The 15,169-nt window shown below is 43.3% G+C and overlaps 2 protein-coding genes across 5 annotated transcripts; one reads left to right on the plus strand and one right to left on the minus strand.

The window, feature by feature from the left end:
* Positions 1-207: 207 nt before the first annotated feature.
* On the plus strand, positions 208-3,145 carry ybey (ybeY metalloendoribonuclease). Of its 3 annotated transcripts, none has more exons than XM_030343025.1 (5): positions 208-307; positions 392-786; positions 1,077-1,208; positions 1,293-1,361; positions 1,593-3,145. In XM_030343025.1, the coding sequence occupies exons 2-5, from the start codon at positions 577-579 to the stop codon at positions 1,686-1,688; spliced, it is 507 nt and encodes a 168-aa protein (XP_030198885.1). In that variant the 5' UTR covers positions 208-307; positions 392-576; the 3' UTR covers positions 1,689-3,145. The 3 variants fall into 3 exon arrangements, with proteins under 3 accessions (XP_030198885.1, XP_030198884.1, XP_030198886.1); XM_030343026.1 differs by having other exon boundaries at positions 289-303; XM_030343024.1 differs by having other exon boundaries at positions 223-786.
* usp37 (ubiquitin specific peptidase 37) lies at positions 1,897-14,715 on the minus strand. Of its 2 annotated transcripts, none has more exons than XM_030343022.1 (24): positions 14,527-14,715; positions 13,415-13,629; positions 12,988-13,138; positions 12,542-12,630; positions 12,330-12,442; positions 12,015-12,092; positions 11,694-11,782; positions 11,285-11,375; positions 10,700-10,855; positions 10,134-10,265; positions 9,340-9,463; positions 8,951-9,216; positions 8,687-8,804; positions 8,467-8,546; positions 7,974-8,138; positions 7,754-7,807; positions 7,519-7,663; positions 6,846-7,056; positions 6,198-6,361; positions 5,826-5,886; positions 5,333-5,448; positions 4,932-5,001; positions 4,311-4,449; positions 1,897-3,585 (listed from the first exon to the last, which is right to left on the minus strand). In XM_030343022.1, exons 2-24 carry the CDS (start codon positions 13,583-13,585, stop codon positions 3,498-3,500), a joined length of 2,871 nt encoding a protein of 956 aa, XP_030198882.1. In that variant the 5' UTR covers positions 13,586-13,629; positions 14,527-14,715; the 3' UTR covers positions 1,897-3,497. The 2 variants fall into 2 exon arrangements, with proteins under 2 accessions (XP_030198882.1, XP_030198881.1); XM_030343021.1 differs by having other exon boundaries at positions 7,504-7,663.
* Between the last annotated feature and the right edge of the window lie 454 nt (positions 14,716-15,169).

Genomic DNA, 15,169 nt, shown 5'->3' on the forward strand with positions numbered 1-15,169 from the left:
AAAATAAATATAAATAATACCGGGGTAATATAGAGTTTATTTTTTAATTATATTAAATAGTTTGAAGGTTATGAATTGTTCATAAATACAGTGTGAAGGGTATGAATGGTTATTAAATAGAAAGTGAAGGTCGGACGGTTAATAAACAGCGATTGAGGGGCAGGAACTTCGGTTCACCCTCCGGTCCACTGGATGGCGATAAAGCCCTGTAATGCACCGAGCTCGCAACGTTCCGTCGTGTATTTGTTTCCGACTACCTCGGTCTCCCATTCAAAGTAACACCGCACCTAAAAGACTGCAGCAGTAGGTAGGCTTATTCCTCTTACCTTCACATTATATCTATTCTTCTGCAATGCCTGATGAAGTTACTATAAGACAGCAACGTCCACAGTGTTTCTACTCAGGAGCTGTCTTCTACCTGTTGAGGTGTCACCTTGAATACTGCCTCCCTTCAACACATAATCCCCTCACCCCGGAAACGATTTAAATTGGACATAATTTCCCATATTTCCACGTGGAATTTCTATATTATAATTTAGTTGAGATTCCAAGAATTTCTTTAGGCTTGAATCAGACATGGGTGTAGTTCTCCGGAATCTCCAGAAGGTGGTGCCACTGAGGCGCGCCCGGCTACGGAGGGATGTGGACACTCTGAGACACATACTTGGCGTCCAGAAGTTTGACCTGGGCATCATCTGCGTGGACAACCGTAGGATTCAGCAGATTAATAAAACCTATAGGAAAGTAAATACACCTACCGACGTGCTTTCATTTCCATTCCACGAGGTACGTTTGGGTTATCATATAAACCACTTCATAAATGAATATTACACTATTACACATATTGTCACATTAACCTAGTTTGTTATATGCCTGAGGAGGAGACTTCATATGGTGTAAACTTTTGAGCTCTTGCATAAAATGAATGTTATTATTAATCATATAGAGACAATAAGATAGTACAAAATCCTTTTAGAATAATTTAAATGTCTCTTTGCAGTGAAACTATTGCTTTGAAGTTAAATTACTTTTGAAAAAAATAAACAAATCCTCAAACGAGCGACTGTACATTTCAGGAGCTGCGACCTGGTAAGCTGCCTTGCCCGCTGCATAGAGACGAACTCAACCTGGGCGACATTTTTTTAGGGGTTGAATATCTGATGAAACAGTGTCAGGACAACTCAATGGATCTGCATAGTACTCTCACAGTAAGTAGGTGCTCAGTAAAACCATATCCTATCGGAACACCTTTGAATGAACTCTAACATGACAAGTGATGTGTTGTGTCCCAGGTTGTCACTGCACATGGTATCTGCCATCTGCTGGGTTATAGACATGAGACGGAGGAGGAATGGGATGAGGTATATGGTTGCTGTAAATAGTTTTGTATATTTGGAAACTGACCCTCGTTATCTTTTGAGGATATTGGTCACAATTATAAAGAAGTACAAAGGAGAACGTGTTTGCAACACTTTCAATTAAATACTAGTAGCCTTTTCAATATGCACTATAAGCTATTAAGAGTATCAACTTGTCTTGAATTGAACAGTAATGCAAACGTCTGAGTAGTTGACACCAAGCTTTTCTTCCAGATGTTTCAGAGAGAAAGCTACATCCTGGGAGAGTACAACAGACTGACAGGACAAAACCTGGAGCCTTTGACCAAGAAGTGCAGTCAAGACAGCTGACGGCCGGCCGGCTCCTGAGGAGAAAGTCGCACACGCCGATACTTGTTGCCAATATCCTACAATCAGAATCATTCTGACCAACTGTTCCGCCTGGATCCATCAGATGAACAAAACATTTTTACACTCAATATTTTTTATTTAATGAAAGGGAGTTTATTTTGTTCCTTCGGTGCTGCTTGTGAGTCATTAAAAAAACAATTGAGACATGTAAGTTTAAACTTTTATTAAAATCTGCTTTAGGAAGAGTCAAATACTGTAGGAACAGGTAGAAAAGAAAAGCGATCTCTAGTGTTGTGCCCACGTCACACCTCAAACACAGGGCCACTCTGGAAAGGTGCAAAGTTTCATTACTGCTAAATGATTCTGTGTGTGAAACCAAGATGTTGTGACAATGTGTTCATTGGCGATTAGTAAGGTTGTTACTGATAGTACAACAGTTCCAATACATCTGCATATAAGCAATGCACCAGTGTTGAAATTCCATATATATATATAAAGGTTGATCATTGAAAATATACATCCACCTCTTTCATTAATTGTACAGCGCCCTAAACAATGAAAACATTTTATTTGGTGTCTGGGTATTTGTGGAAATCAACTGATTCCAGTTTTGTAAGCAATATCACCCCGCAAAGACTGATGTGTCCACATATAAAGGATGTTAAATATAATTTACTATAGCTAGAGACTAAATCATTAACTAGAAAGTGAAACTTTCCAACACTCATGTTCACTACCATTGTACTGCCCTCTGTGGAGGTCAAGCCAGGTTGAGTGAGCCCAGAGCTTAACGGTTTAGTGCGGTGTCAACCTTATATTCAGTAATGAGTAGGTATAGCCTAAAATACTCTGCTATTCTTAAATCAATCTCATGGCTACCATAACTTAAAACCCTTTTACGTAGCAATAAATAGAAAATCTGTCATCTTCAACGCATAGAAAAGAGCTATGCTGCGAGGTTCAACAAACACATTCCACACAACAGTGGTTGCACACCTTTCAGAGTAAAGCTTTGCATACATATTGATATTTCAAAGAAGAAAAAAAAATATGATACTATACTTAGGAGGGAGGTACTAGAAGAATAGTCCAAAAGAACAGAGCTCATAAAATGGCATATATATTTTTTTTCACGATGGGAGCCTTTTGAAATTCATATTCACAAAAAATGAATAAGACGCAGACGGTAAAGCATCGAAAAACAACACACAGGCAGTGGATGATAACATAAATATTGCACCATATTATACCCGCTGAACACACAACCTTCTAGCTCTAAAGTAGCTTATACTCCAACATAGAATATATATCTTTATTTAAAGTTTCATACAGGAAAATCCCAAAAAAACAAAAAGGGATTTGGGGCGAATATTCAAACCAGGGAAGGACCAGCACCATCTTGTGTCTAAACGTTTGCTATGAAGTGACGAATGAACCACGCATTCGGACGAAGGAAGAGACAGAAAGAGAAAACAAAAACTATATTACAAAAGAGTCTTTCAATAAAATCATAGCAAAGAAAAGATCCTGCCCTAATGTGGAGGCAAAGACGTAGCTCAAAGTACAAATGTTTACAACTACTCCTCTACTCGCGGTACCGAGTGTCGACCGAGTCCTGCCCACTGAGTCTTGATGTCGAGGGCTCAGGAGGATGAGGAGTGCCTGGAGAACAAGTGTGATCAGTAGTACTCAAGTTCCTTCAGAAAGGCTTAGGACAGGGGGGGCTGGTCTCAGGCTCATACCCCAACTCCCCCGACAGCCGGGGAAGGGACTGAAGGACAGAGGGGAGGAGCAGGAAGGCGGAGGGGCTCAGAGTGGTTGGAGAACGTTCCTTCCTGCGTCAACGCTGATGTTGGCGCTCGATTTGTCCATTTCAGACAGCTCCTCAAACACTTCTCTGAAAAACATGAAGCGTTCAAATCGTTGGAATGGAATGTCAGAAAAATTAGAAATCCAAATATCCGAAGCCAGTGTCACAGCCAAATATGTATACCAAATGTTTGGATATTACATAAATATTCGGGAATGAGTTTGTATGTTAAACGGTTAGCTACAGTGGTCTCACAGCAAAGCTGAACACAAAATACAATCTCATACAGAAGCACAAAGTCACAAAATAACAGAACATTCCCTCCCCCTCTAAGGCCCAACTTGACCTTTGAATTGGCATTCACATTAGGGCTTTGACTTTTGCCCAAAAATGAGTTAGTAGTAAAGTAAAGTTAGTTTGTTTATTAATATTAATATTTGAAGATATTCATATATTTATTAATAATATTTTGACCATTGCCTTCAGTAAGACCTGGATTGGGCTTAGCGAGGTTTGTTTACGCGTTTATATGGTTACCGGTCTTGCGTGTTTATTAGGTTTCTAATAAATCGCTTTCTAATCAATACCTCATTCACTGCCTCTTCCGTGGTCATTACAATATTATGAATAGACTGCGTCGGGTTCTCCGACGTCTCTCCCTTTTGGCCTGCCCATAACAGGTTCGAATATTAAGGGCTGCCTAATATTCATTTGAATTTTGATTTATTTTTTGATATTCGAATTATATTCGAATAACGAAGTTCGGAATCAAAGCCCTAATTCACATTGAGCACTTGAGAGGGAACACTCACTTCTGCATGTAGAAGAAGATGTAGCCACTGCGGTCTCGGTCACGCTGGACAGCAGACTCTTGCGTGCGAGATACGTCCAGGTCGTTGTAGGTCAGCCACGACTGCTTCTTCATGTCGAACACGTCGCTGATGTAGTGACCTGGTGGGAGACAATCAAATCTTATTCAACACTGAACACATTTAACCAGATTTGCTGTGGTGGTTAATTGACTAAGGTCTGTTATCATAAGACTGCTTTCAGTTAACTGAGGCTGCCAATTTACCAACACATTTATTTACACATTACATTTAACGTAATGTGATTTAGGGCAAAATCTGCCGAAATAAAGCTGCTGAAGCTACAACTTTTTTTAACCGTCTGCAATGTTGTCTCTTTAAGAGGAATGACAGCACATTCCATGTGGCATTACAAAGGAGAACACCACTGCAGGTGTATTTACATATTAAGTTGTATTGCTCTGGTTGTGAAAAAGGATGCTTAAAACCTACGGTCAAACCTTTGCAGTGGTTGTGTTTTCTGATTTGTTGTTTCTTGATTAGTTTCGTTTTCCAATTTGTTGTTTGGACTTGCAGTTCAGGGCCAACGTAGTTAACACAGTATATTCCCTGACACACACTCACCAGAGGAGGAGCTGCTTCCTATGTGACTGACGACACTGATCAGCCTGAATGAGTTGGCTTGATGTCCACCCTGTGGGAATGAAGCATTCATTTAGTTTCAACAACCAAGCAGTGAAGCTGGTATGTCTGACAACAAAAGAATGTGTTTATTTGTAAGGCTCTGCATATTTCAACTGATGAATTAACCCTAGCCACAACGGACCTACAATTAATCACTACGTGTGGTGCAATTGGTTCACTGGGACATTGCTGTTATGTTGAGTGTGTTACAACGATGTGGGTGGAAGCAGATGCACAACACATATTTGTAGGGGTTGCAGGAATGTTCTGTGGTCACAAGCCCAGAGGTTGGGAACCACTGGAGGAGCCTGAATAAAAGGAGGTGACCCTATGGCCAGTACCTCAGCGTTCTTCTTGAGGTCCTCGGTCTCGGCCTCTGAGTACTCCATGTCCAGGACGTCCTCGTTGCCCGAGTCCTCGTCTGAACACAGCAGCTCTGGCAGGGAGCTGTTGAACTCTGCAGGAGGATGACATATGGAGACTCATAAGAGAGCTGCTGTTGTCGACACAGCGATGAAGGAGTTCAGTTTTTAACGGCATTGTAACCAAGTCGTTTTTTTGGTTTATAAAGAAATGGTGAGGTACAGGTGGTGAGATGAGGGCATCTCGCTCAAGGGAGCTTACATATGGGCCGTGGACAGTGGGACGGAACACAGTACCTTTCGGCTGGGAGTCAAACACCCAAACCTTTAGACTACCCTTCCCTTTTCAAACAATTGACCCATATTTAGTTTCAATCCATACCATTTCCTGATCAAATAACAAGCAGCAGTCTGCTTCTGAGGTTTCTGGCGCAGACGACAAACAAAAGACAAGAGATGGTTTGGCCCTTACCCTGTAGGCTGAGCTCTGTGGCCCTCTTCAGGTCATCGTCCTCCCTCAGCTCCTGGGCCTCCTAGGTAGAGAATCAAAACACACCGGCTTAAAGACGCTGTGGACCTTGACCCCATCAACTCGTTGTGATCGCGCTCAGATCTCTACGCTTTGTAAGACACATGCAACATGCAACATTACACATGCAATGTTAACGTAAATCCTCATCAAGCTTCGAGTCAGTGACATGACTATGACAATGCCAACAAGATTTCCAACGATATTTCCTATTCCAGGCTTTATCAACAGACTAAAAGCAAGCGCAGCAACTAAAGGGGATTAGTGCGCAGTGTTGTGTGGTGTTCATCAGAGCCAGCGGTGGTCGGGTCTTACGTGTTCCTGGAGGCTCTGGGCCAGGGCCTGCTGCAGCTCCTGTTCCTCCCTCTCCTGGTCCAGACTGTACTGCTGGACCCAGTCCAGCTCCCCCTGCTGGGCACTGTCGGGGGTCTGGTTCTCCTTGTTCTCGTCCATGGTCAGGTCCAGAGAGTCCAAAACATCTGAAGAAATAAATGTTCAGGTTAGTTCAATGGAAGTCTGACTTCAAAGAAGTTCTGAGCTAATTAGCACATTTTGCGTATTATTTAATTTTTGGAAATTCCTTAATGAACTGCAGCAGATGCAAATTGTTAGTCTAATTCACAGAATTGACCTTACAACATAGTCATATACATACAGAAAAAATTCTGATACAACTATACCAGAAATTGTAACTAGATTTAATAAAAAGCAAAAAATATTAAAAGAGGAAATAAAATTAACCAGAACCAAATTTCCATTAGTTTTTTCAAAATGATGACTGAATTCTGTACACTAAAATTGTATCAATGTATATCCCAACACCATAGACGGATACAACACATATCCGTGCCAAATCCAATATTGGCACATTGGCTAAAACATTTACTGGTTGGGCTGCAATAATGATGTACTTTAAATGTTTTAAAGTAGAAGGTTAAGAGTTGTTCAGTGCTCCTCCGCTACCTGCAGGCTGTTTGTTGTCCGCCTCCAGCAGCTCCGTGTGGTAGGCCAGGTCCTGGGCGTCCGTGTCTCCGAAGCCCGTGTCGGGGCTGTTGGTGGGCTCGTCCTCTATGGGGAGCGGGGCCGAGAGCGCCGCCTCCTGCCGGCTCATCTCCAGCACGGCGGCCAGCATCTCATCGTCGTTGAAGTCACTCTGCTCGACGGCAACAGCACGCTGAACGACAATATAATCAATTAGTTCATTGACTAATTTAATTAAGGCCTAGATCATTGGATAAATCAGTTTATAATTAGGGGCATGTTTTTTGATTTTGAGTGGAGTAACATGATGCATAAAAGTGGAACTTAAAACAATGATAATTGGTTGAGATCAAGTCTACCTCCCGCTATCCAATTCAAACAATATGATTGGTTGACAATTGTGGCTAGTTCTCGTCGTCAAATTTTAGTTAAAGACAGCTTAAAACATTTGTATTAGTACTAGTTCCTTTTGCTGCACATAGACACAAACCTAAAGCACTTCTGAGAACATGACCCCAACTCAAAAACACTCAGCACATACGTCACAGGCTCCTACTTTAAAAGCCATTCAGGGGGGTGTCGCCCTTTTAGCCAATCTGTGGTCTTCCTAAGTGGATATATTAAAAGTTTTTTTGAACACCTCCTCCGTTCGCACCTCCTCCGTTCGCTCCTCCTCCTCGGCCAGACACTCGCTGAGGCGTCTCTTGCGGCTGTTCACCCTCCTGCTGAGCTCCTCCTCGCTGTCAGAGTCCAGCAGGGCCGACGTGCAGCCGGGGTTAGCCGCCTTGCCCCCAGGCCTCCTATATAGACATGACAGGCTTGGCGGTGAGCTCTTCACTCTGGTTCACTCTGTAGAACCGACACTTATGGTTCAACTCCGTTAGTCTTACCTGGGAGCTGTTGAGGAAGAGTTGACAGACTGCGAGGTCTTCAGTGTTCGAGAACTTCAAGTAAAATACAGAAAATGTTGAGTTGGCTTTTGCGTCGTCTTTTGTTTTTTTTCCGCTGAATATGTGTTCCCACATTTAAAAAAAGAATATCCAATCCCATATGACATTCACAACAGCAGCATCAGCATCATCATTAAGGGTTAACTTGCGGGGGTCTTACAGGGCGGACTGGGCGCTCCAGCCCAGGTTGAGGGGGGCTCGCGTGGCTTCTGTACAGTGGGACAGTAGGGTCAGGTAGCGGGGAATGACCACCTGCTGACCCAGCTTGCTGTTCAGGGACAGCTGGGCATTGAAGCTGTAGCGCTTCAGGTGCAGGATCAGCACTCTGTGGGGAGACGCGGGGAGAGATTAAGACCCGGGCCACAGGGAGCATTCATTAGTGTTAGTGGGACTAGGGGTTTAAGTTGATCCACCAAAAACCTTCTTCAAACCTTCTCTCCTAAGTGGATCAACTCGAAATCATTAAAACCTGTCATCCAGACACCTGTAGCCACTGTTCCAGTGGGAATTTTGAACTATATGGAAACCGTTTGACATGAAAACAGTGAATTCACATTTAGCTGGCATAGTGTGGACATGGCCTAAGAGAGTTTAAGAAATATTCTACAGGAGTGCACTGTATGATGGGACGGTTGTGTTCGACGTGGATTTACCGTGGAAGTTTGCTGAATTTATGCATCACGGTTGCGGCTTTTCCGTTGCACTTCTCACACGAGTACTCGATTTCCTCCATCTGCCAAAAGACGTACATGTATTTAACTCACTGTTCACCCAGTCCATTAGCAGGCAGCGGCTTCTGAACGGGACTAAACAACACACAGACGCCATCGTGTCTCCACCACCTCCCCCCCAGCTAGTGGGAGTCCTGCTCACCCTGAAGAAGAGGTCTAGGGAATCCTGGATGGAGCGCAGCGGCAGGGTGTTCTTCCGGCGGGGCAGGTCGATTGACAGGTCGTTGAACTGCTCCCTCTTGGTCACCACCTCCCCACAGCTGGAACCCAACATACCAAATGACAAGGTACCATCGTTAGACCCCAATCAATTACGTAAGTGTTAGATTAGATCAAATGTACAACATACGTGGGAGTTACCCCTGAACCAGTTTATGCTATTGTTACATTCAAACAAACACCTCACCCTTTACAAGTGATGGTGTGTTGAACTTCAAACTCCATGTTGACCGCCACGGGACACGTGTAGATGCGCGACGTGTCCGTCTCCTCCCCGGGCTCAGCCTTGCCAGATGCTGGCGCCGTTGAGGTCGCCCCCTGCTGGCTGTCGTCCCACGCTGCGGGGGAGGTGGACGCAGACCCTGCCGCCGCCTCATTCTTCCAGCTCTTGTTCATCTTCTCCACGTCCTCCTTCAGTTGGTCCAGACACTGGCTGAGGAACTCGTGGGCATCCTGGTGCAGGGAGGAAGGAGGAATGGCTATCTGAAAGTGCCTCCATAAATAGAGCCGCACCTGCGACCACTGGTCCTAAAGTTGTGTGTTTGAAGAAGGAATAAGTCCCGGCAGCGTTCTCACGTTCTGCATGTATCCCGAGAAGCGTTCTGCGGTGGCAGAGATGGCGCTCTTCACTTTCCTCAGCAGGTCCTTCTTGGTCTCAGGACAGCCCACGTCCTTCTTCACCATAAGGTGGGCAAAGCGTCTGGGATGAGGGGGTACAAGAGGTAGAACAGTAATTTACCACTGAATTCAGCATGAGTGCCAAGCACTCATGTGATTGTAAAGTTTATACTCAGCTTATTTGCCACATGTGTTGTTTTGGTTTTCGACAAAGCCAATTTAAAGTTCCAACGGTCCAAAACTTATTTAACCAGGTAGAAATTGATCGAGATTAAAATCTCTTTTACGGGAATGACCTGGCCAAGAACTTAAATTGACTACATCAAGCACCTTCTTGCTAATAAAGTAGCGTGTTTTTTGACACATATCGCCTCAATTGTGAGTCTTGTGGAATAGAGATTTGGATTGATGGCATAGGGAATGCAGTGTAAAACAAATTCACTTTTAATAAGCGTCTATGAACACAAATTAAACACCAGTCAGATCCATTCCACGCCAGCTGGAATTTAAAAGGACAATTCCGTGTTAAACACTCTATTTCATCCTAGACAAACAAGAAAGGGGGCTCAATGTTCAAAATACCCGAATTGTCCTTTAATTAAAAATGCACGATGCTGGAAGCCCAATCCACTAGTGTTCCTCAAAGATAAGAGGGTACTTTATTGATTCCAGATGGGAAATTAGGGTGAAACAGCAGCAAGAAACAACAAGAATTCAACACTACTCACACCACACTACAAATGTCCAAGTACCTGAGCAGTGCGTTGATGGGCACCTTTTTCCAGGGGATGCCCTGTCTCAGCATGTCAGTGGAGAACGAGGGGAGGCTGAACAGGGACTGCAAAATGGCGTTCATGTAGCATGTGTTTCCCAGATTGGAAAACCTACAAAAGAACAAGAATGTATAACAATAATAATCACAGATTATTTGTCTAGCACTTAGAGGTATTGCTTTAATTCTGTCCATCGTTTTTGTTTTCTGATAATAAAGGTTTTCCCAAATTATAAAGTTCAGCTCCGACCAGCAGCTACTATTGTTTATAATAGTTATTATAATCTGCCAAAAAAGGCATATAACTGCAGTACATGTGAATTTACATTAGAGGGCAGAAGGGCAGAGGGCCCAATGTAAACATTGCTCATAGCTTACCAAATTAACTTATTTGATAAAGCAAATCGCAGTGCTTTCCGTGACCATTTATGTGATCAAATAACTGTTCACGTAGCACTCAAAACGGCAACCACTTCTTTAGCCATAAAAGAAGAAATTAAAATTTAAAGCAAGAGTGTTTAGGGACTCCCAGTGGTATATTCTTACCCCTGCAGTGGTGCTTGTGGCTGGGTGAGCGTTGAGGGCCTCTGCTTGTTCCAGCCACCGTAGTCCACAGAGGACCGGACCTTCTTGAAGGGGGTGGAGTGGTTGGGCAACACAAGACTCCTCTTGGCGGCAGGGCTCTGGGTGGTACTAGAGGGTCTGGGGGGTTGAGGAAGCAGAGTTATGTTGAGTACGAGTGCAGTATAATTTGCATGCTGTAATTAAAGCAACAAGAAAGGTTTCCAGAAACCTTTCTTATTGCTTTAAGCCAAATAAAACATCTCCAGGTTTACACTTCCTTGTGTTTGACCTGGCTATCTTTGCTTGTAAAGACATATGGTATCTCTATTTTCTTTCACTAATTCTACTTATGGGCCTGGTCAACCACTAAGCAGTTGTAATCTGCCTAGTTTTCTTTATAGTTGGTTTCCTTTTTACACAATATGGTAAAAACAGGCATATACAATAACAAAGGTTGTGTACTGCTGAATCATTATGGGAGGATGCCAAAGCAACAACAATATGTTTATTTGAATCACAGTAACTCAGTAAAATAATTTAATATTTAATAAACACGCCATGCTGTACCTTTCCAGGAAAGAGTGGTTCTGGCCGAAGTCCTTGGTCACAGATCTGCTGCCGTAAAACAATGATGGCTGGAGGGGACCACCCAGAGGGGCTGAAGGAGACGACAAGAACAGCAGTTCAATCAAAAACGTCCGTGGTCATAACAGAGTCAATCGTCAAAAGAGTAGGGGTTCTAACCCCTGTGTCCTTGCCCAATTCACATCTGGCTCTGCCCATCATTCTCTTGTATCTAAATGGACGTTTACATTCTTCACCTCATCACTGGTGAGGGATGAGGTTTCAAACACATTGCAATTATCGTATTTCTAATTGGGAAAACTTTAAGAGGGTCTAGTATTTCATGTTCCAAGCCATGAATCTGACAAAAGAGATGGGAAAGTGTGCTTTGGGAAATAGGGGATCTTCCTACCCGAACTTCGGTTCTCCTCCGACTGTTTTAACTTGTCCTTGCAACTGACAAGAAACTTTCTGGATGGGTCTGAGGTGGCCTTGTTGTTGCTATGGAGAGAAGATTGAACGGATGGTGATAATTATCCACATAAGTCACTTACAGGTCAAGTTGACACATAATACAATTTAGCCAAAGCATAATTTCGGAGTTAGCATAGTCACCAACCAACATAAGCATTTTATTGGCTACAGATTGTGAAAACTTTTTTTCACAGCAGCATTAATGCCATGCTCTACCAGTTGACAGGACATCAGATTGGATCATATCGGGTATATCTACCTTGATGAGTCGTTTTCCTTAGGGTAGTCTTCATTTATGTCGCTTTCAGGATTCATGAGTCTCTTCCTCCACTCACCCCTGATTAGGAAAATACACTCATGAAAAGATAACAGCAACCGTACAAACGATACTGTCCAAACCACAACATTGATGTCGCAGCACTTTATTATTGATATAATTTATTATAGATATTTTACCAATGCAACACATGTCTTGAATGCTTAGAGTGCTATTCCACGCAAGAGAGACTGATACAATGAGAATACTCAATCTTTAGGATCTATGATCCAGGAGCCCACGAATGTCCACCCTTACCTGTTCTCAGAGAGGCCAGCGCGGGTGGGGGTGGAGGAAGCTCGGCTTGGGCTGCCCAGGGGCTTACGGGGGGCCTCCTCCCTGCCTTCCACACTCTGTCGCCTGGGTGTTGTCTAGTGGATAGGGAGCACATTGGTAGAGAAATGGGTTCTTCTGCATCCACTTACTGGGTAGAACGTGGGTATTTCTGGACATTTGGTGTTGCTGGTTACCTGTCTCTCTCCCGGTGGACTGGTCTCATTCTTAACAGCGCGATTCCCCAGAACACTGAAGCTGGCACTTCCTTGGCAGGATTTTGGATCTAGTATGGTAAATGTATATGAACATTTAGTTGTTCTATTCATGAAGGTATTCATTTACACAGGTAATTAAGAAACCATTTGGGATTATGGCTCTTGCTCAAGGATGCATACAGCTCAGACTGTGGCATTGGACTTATTGCCTTTCCACTTGCGAGTCAAACAGCATTGCCTCCTAACCATCCTTCACCACTCCTGACTATCCAGTCTCTTGCCCCGTACAATACTTCTACAGTAAATTAGTAAAACACATTTAATAACCAACTAAAGTTGGTACTCCTGAAAAACTTTGCTTTTGAACTGCTGCTTAAGCACTGCAGCATATCAGTATAGTAGAGAAACAGTGTGTGTGTGCTTACTCTGCTTGCCCTGCTTCACCTTCTCCAGGTACTCCTTGGTCTTCTGGACCAAGGACACAGGCAGCCTATCCAGAGTGATGATGCTGCTGTCCTTCAGTGTCACCATGATGCGACTCGTACTCTGGGAAATATGCTTCACGTTCTGGTGGAGCTAAAAACAACAATGACAACGTTGTTGTCGTAAAACGCACACAGTAATAAAATACAACTTTAACACTGTGTTAAAGTTTAGATGTTTAACACCTACACCTATTAAACCTATTTGGTTAGTTTTACCCAATACTGCTCTTTTCAAGTACACAATTGTATCATGCATGCTTCTATGTAGTATACCCCATATCTGCCTTGCAGTTCCTTCATTTGAAGAGTTAAAAAAAAGCAGTACATCAATCAGAAAGTAGAATATGAAAAAGTGTCTCATGTTTACCTGAAAGGTTTTCGGTGGTCCACCGCAGTTGAATCTAAGGGAAAGGCTGCTTTTGTTGTCCTTCTCCAGGATTTCAAAGGCTCCCTCTTTCCACCTGGTGGTGCCCAGGTCGATGCTGTTGAAGCGTATCTGGACATCACCGCAGGAGAGTTTAGTCACTGCGGCTGCCATGGTTCACTGTTCAGTTGGCCCACCTCAAACCTGGATCAATTGATCTGAGGGATCAGGAACATTGTTGAGGAAATGAGAACACTGAAAGTAAATACTCAATAACTTTTAAATTCAGATTAATTCACTTATTACAGGGAGAAGCTAGCTAACATATCTATTTATCTTTGGAAAATACCGTATATTATATTAAACAAACACACACACATACTTGACAGTTGAGGTAACGTTAGCCATTATTGACAATATCACATTGCACAGGTTATAGGACTAAATTTAAACTAGTTGTGATTTTTAAATTGTTCGTAACGAACCGTTGCAGTTTGACATGAAAGCATGAAATGAGTCAATTGGAAGCAGAAGAAAAAATGCACAGCAGATTCCCTACAATTACACCTATGGGTCGATACAAGTCCCCACTAACACTTGCTTGATAGACGAATGTGAATTGCAGAACATAACATTCGCTTACGACCACTGTCCATCTTTAAATCAGCCCACACCAGAGCTCTAAATGGAAGAGTGTACCCCAAGTAGCGGCTATCCCCGTTAGCAGGCTAATGGTCATCATCATCACACAACCTGCAGCTCTGCTCGCTGGCCGAGCTGCTCAATATAAACATAGAATACAATTCAACGAAAAACAACACCATTCAATAACAGACTAGAGGACGATATCTTCGGGTTTTCTTGTGCAGCGGGGGTGGCTCCGTTTGCACTCACATAAAAGTAATGCTAATTTGATGTCAGCGTTGCAGCTAATGTCACCAGTGTAGCCAGCCTGCTAGCGTTAGCAGCGCGGGCTTCTTCGCAGGCCCCGGTGTTGCCAGCGTTAGCATTAGCTCGCTAGCCGGCTAGCTAACGGGCTCGTCCGCGTCTTGATTGTCGTGTTGCTGATGAAAACATGAAGCCTCACTCAATGAACCGCGTCGCGACTCCCTTACCTCTGGGTTGTATGTCCTCTTCTCCAAACTTTCCGACCCCTGTATTGCTACTGTATATCCGTATAGAGCAGAAAGCGTGTTTTGCCGGCTTTCCCGTCCTGCGCAGCTGTGCTGTTCTGTTGTTGACGGGCTGCACTCACGAAGCGGCGGCGCAGCGCTGCCAGCAGGATGGCGGGAACGGAAGGCTCCTTGACGGAAGTGAGACACGTGAGCACGCGAGAGGTCTTCTTGCAGGGCATTCGATTTTTTTTATTTTTTTTTATTAAAATACATAAGTCCAAACATAATTTTAGTATTTTGCAAATTTAATAACGAAATGGGACGCCAATATCAAAGCCAAGGTTATCTTTATTGTTTTTTATAGATCTCAACAGCGTGTTACACATGCCCATTATTAACAGAGATACAAATAGTATCGCCACCGACACCCAGTTCGTAACGTTCATTTCCCAGTGGGCCATACGCTCAGTCATCGTGTTATCTTATTGGGCGATGTATTATATTAGTCACTTAACGCATTTATTTACATGAAAATCTTCGAGATTGCCACCTTGTCAAACCCAATGAATGAATGAATGAAAATTAATAAATGAAAGAGACGCCTGACAATGATGTTTTCATTATCATAAGCTATCATATGTAG

This window comes from Gadus morhua, chromosome 20 (genome assembly GCF_902167405.1).
Source record: "Gadus morhua chromosome 20, gadMor3.0, whole genome shotgun sequence".
NCBI lineage: Eukaryota > Metazoa > Chordata > Actinopteri > Gadiformes > Gadidae > Gadus > Gadus morhua.

Bases quoted from the DNA above. Each gene is read 5' to 3' on its own strand.
- ybey (XM_030343025.1), top strand. From the start codon at position 577: ATGGGTGTAGTTCTCCGGAATCTCCAGAAGGTGGTGCCACTGAGGCGC. The intron at 787-1,076 runs GTACGTTTGGGT...TGTACATTTCAG, and splicing joins TTTCATTTCCATTCCACGAG to GAGCTGCGACCTGGTAAGCT. The intron at 1,362-1,592 runs GTATATGGTTGC...CTTTTCTTCCAG, and splicing joins CGGAGGAGGAATGGGATGAG to ATGTTTCAGAGAGAAAGCTA.
- usp37 (XM_030343021.1), bottom strand. From the start codon at position 13,585: ATGGCAGCCGCAGTGACTAAACTCTCCTGCGGTGATGTCCAGATACGC. The intron at 10,266-10,699 runs GTAAGAATATAC...GTTCTTTTGTAG, and splicing joins CCACAAGCACCACTGCAGGG to GTTTTCCAATCTGGGAAACA. The intron at 6,362-6,845 runs GTAGCGGAGGAG...TTATTTCTTCAG, and splicing joins GGACAACAAACAGCCTGCAG to ATGTTTTGGACTCTCTGGAC.